This window comes from Aegilops tauschii, chromosome 7, assembly GCF_002575655.3.
Source record: "Aegilops tauschii subsp. strangulata cultivar AL8/78 chromosome 7, Aet v6.0, whole genome shotgun sequence".
NCBI classification, from domain to species: Eukaryota; Viridiplantae; Streptophyta; class Magnoliopsida; order Poales; family Poaceae; genus Aegilops; species Aegilops tauschii.
The window spans coordinates 527,446,697-527,449,868 of record NC_053041.3 but is presented as its reverse complement, the minus strand read 5'-3'; the positions used below and the strand labels follow the sequence as shown (position 1 = coordinate 527,449,868).

Genomic DNA, 3,172 nt, shown 5'->3' with positions numbered 1-3,172 from the left:
AGATGGGCTACTCCTTTGAGGAAGCTTCCCTCCAATTAACTTTGCACAACATGAACTATCCATTAACTCAAGTCAAATCTGACATGCTTTTTTAAGTCAATATATGCATGGCCCGATGTTCTAGAGATAACCATGCATGTAAGTTTACTCCCACTATGGATATGGAGTAACCCTAGAAGGAAGCAAAGGTGCAGGAAGCTGCTGGCTTACAATGGAGATTAACCAGTTTACTGTCGGCTGTCAAGTCGTCGCCTACTCGGTCAAACAAGATTAGCATGATCGGGAGCCGATACGCTTGACATAGAAAAGAGCCCACTAGGTCAAGCACAAGCACGGCTCCAACGTACAATTGCAAGATCATCTCAACGCTATAAATACCCATGCATTTCCATGGTCTACCATCAACCGATCTCATCTAGCACTTGGCTACACTCTCACAATGGCTGCCATTAAGCTTGTGTCACTTAGCTTGGTTGTGCTGCTGAGCATTGGGTTAGCCAGCGCCTCGAGGGTAGTTAGGTACTCCAGCTCCACGGGAACAGGCTCGGGAGGGGGGAACGGTGGTGGGACTGTGAACGGCAGCGGTGGAGGGGCTGGGAGTGGCAATGGGAATGCCTACAGTGGCAGTAGTGGAGCCCATGCAAATGCGGGAGGGGGCGGTAGCGGGGGTGGTGCATCGCAGGAAGGCGGCACGGGGTATGGCGCTGGGTCCGGCGACGGCTCAAGCTCTGGCCAAACGAGCTATGGAGGATATAGTTATGGTGGTGATTCTTACGCAGGCGGCAACGGTGGCGGCGGCGGCGGAGGACAGGCAGCGGGCCCTGGTTCCAGCGGTTCCGGAACCGGTGGTGGTGCTGGTTCTGGCTCTAGCGGGGCAAGTGGTGGCTGGTACCAATATGCGAATGCAAATGCTAATGGTAATGGTGGAGGCACGGGAGTTGGTCAGAACGGCGGCAGCGGTGGCGGCACGGGAGGTGGCAGCGGTAATGCTGGTGCATACCCTTAATTTATCTCTATCTATGTGATAGATCTGAAGATGGAGCCCAGACTTTCATGTTTTTCTTTCTTTCTGTTTGCACCTTGTGGCAACGTTAGTTTGCAGCGTTTAAGTTCTTGTATGCTTTTTCATGTATACTAGTATGGATGAATCAATAAAGGGCCCCATCAACTTGTGTTATTACTCTTCGCTGCCTTGGAATTTCAATTCATGTTTCTTGTCTCTGTATATCAGACCGACAAATGAAGCGTTTCAGAAAACGGTTAAATACCTGGAAACCAAGCCCCTTGCCCTAGTTGGGTAGAAGGCCGTTTTGGCTCTTGGGTGCATATGCTCCCTAATAAACAGTAAATTCAAAATAAATAATAAATAAAATATAAAATTCTGAATTTATTCGTAGATGTTCTTGTTAGTGTAACAAGTGTGCTTGCCAATTTTCGTGCGAAACGGAATGACGGTGCTTCGTCGGTAAAAAAATGTAACATTTGGAGGTAACATTTGTCGTTCGACTTGTTTTTTTTTTGCACAGATCAAAATACTTAGGCTTTCCTCCTAAAAATTTGCAGGTAGCGTTTTGGTGTGACAATGATCAGATCTATTCTTTTCAATTTTTTTTTACATTTGGAGAAAGACATTTTTGATGGGCAGGAGCATATGCTCCCAAGAGCCGAATTGGATTTCCGTATAGCATATAGCTAAACAAAGAATATGAGGCCATAATATTTCGGGACGGAGGGAGTACGTAGTTAGCAAAAGCGCAGAAAAAAAATCGTTTCGTGTGCGGGCTGGGAAGGAAGGCCTCAGCAATCACCGCCTTTCTTCGTGTGATGCTTTCTCTGCTCCCTTGCTTGGGCTAGGTTCTGCACGTCGCGCGTACAAATATAAATTGTTCACTAGCAGCTATATCTTCGTAGGTCTATTTCATAAAGTTTTCCTATTTTGTAGTTTTTGTAGGGTGGGGGGCATATGTCCTCTAGCCGTGATGTATGTAACACCCCGATAATCAAGCTACAGGTACCTCACCCTAATATGCCATGTCATCATGTCCCCTAGCCGTGACTTATTTATTACACGAATCAAATGGGATGTTGACCCCTGCCAAGTTCCACAAAGGGGTCTCATTCTCGATTTCGAAGAGGAAGGCATCCACGGGTCGAGCGGCACCTCTTGGCGTATTGATACAAGAATGCAGTTTGCAAATATTCCTGCAGAAAAATGCATTCTCTATCAGAAACAATCTAACATGTTCAGGTAACTCATATATGGATATGATTAAGTACCTCCCGATGTGTGAGCGATGCGGAGGGGGAAGACACAAATGAATAAGGCGACGAGGAGCAATAGGAAGCCTTCTTTCGGGTCACTCATGTAGACCCCGAAAATGAAGGAACAAATGATGCAAATGATGTAGAATATGCTGATAAAAATAATACGTATCATGCCATCATTCGTCTTGTAGATTTTTCATTCATTACCAACACCATTATAGCCGCCGAAGTGTAGAACACCATCGTGTTCATCATCTTGAAATAATAGTAACTGTTGTTGAATTTGTTTTGCAATACGGATGCACCCGCATCATGTCCTTCGGGACCGTCTGTGTCATCTTGCCAATAGCCTCCTGGGGGGCTCATGCCAGCTTGGTAGGACGCCGCTGCCACAAAAGACGCAATGACCAACACCAAATTGACCTTCTACTCCAACCATTTCCTCGGCCTGTCGACAACATCATACCCTTGTTCGAGCACGAACTCCTCAACATCGAGTGGTCTGCCATCCTCTTATCTGAGAACAAAAGTCGGCAAATGACATCATTGCAATCTCAAGCCTTTGGTTTTACATCTAACGGCCATAATCTTTTAGTTGTTATATTTTCCTTTGAGGTTCTCTTGCTGATAATAATTTGGCATTTATCCATGAAAAATGTTTATTTACTAATGGGCTAATTAACCAACTCACAAGATTGCATATATCTAGATTACACAGGGAGCTAGTAGCGTTTTTGACTTAGTGACCATCGTAGGTAAAACATGATAGCAAAATAAATAGAGAATTCATGGAATACTAAACTTAATAAAACAAAAAAAAGAGTCCTAGAGAAGCAAGAACAAGAAGAAGAAAATAAATAAAAACAAAAATTATTGTAGGGAAGAATGAACTACGGGCATTGATATT

General features: G+C 44.6%; 1 protein-coding gene across 1 annotated transcript; it reads left to right on the top strand.

Annotated features, from left to right (window-relative positions):
• The first annotated feature begins 409 nt into the window (after nucleotides 1–409).
• On the top strand, nucleotides 410–1,188 carry LOC109782162 (uncharacterized). Its single transcript, XM_020340755.3, has one exon. It carries the CDS (start codon nucleotides 440–442, stop codon nucleotides 1,004–1,006), a length of 567 nt encoding a protein of 188 aa, XP_020196344.1. The 5' UTR covers nucleotides 410–439; the 3' UTR covers nucleotides 1,007–1,188.
• The last annotated feature ends 1,984 nt before the right edge of the window (nucleotides 1,189–3,172 follow it).

Bases quoted from the DNA above. Each gene is read 5' to 3' on its own strand.
- LOC109782162 (XM_020340755.3), top strand. From the start codon at position 440: ATGGCTGCCATTAAGCTTGTGTCACTTAGCTTGGTTGTGCTGCTGAGC.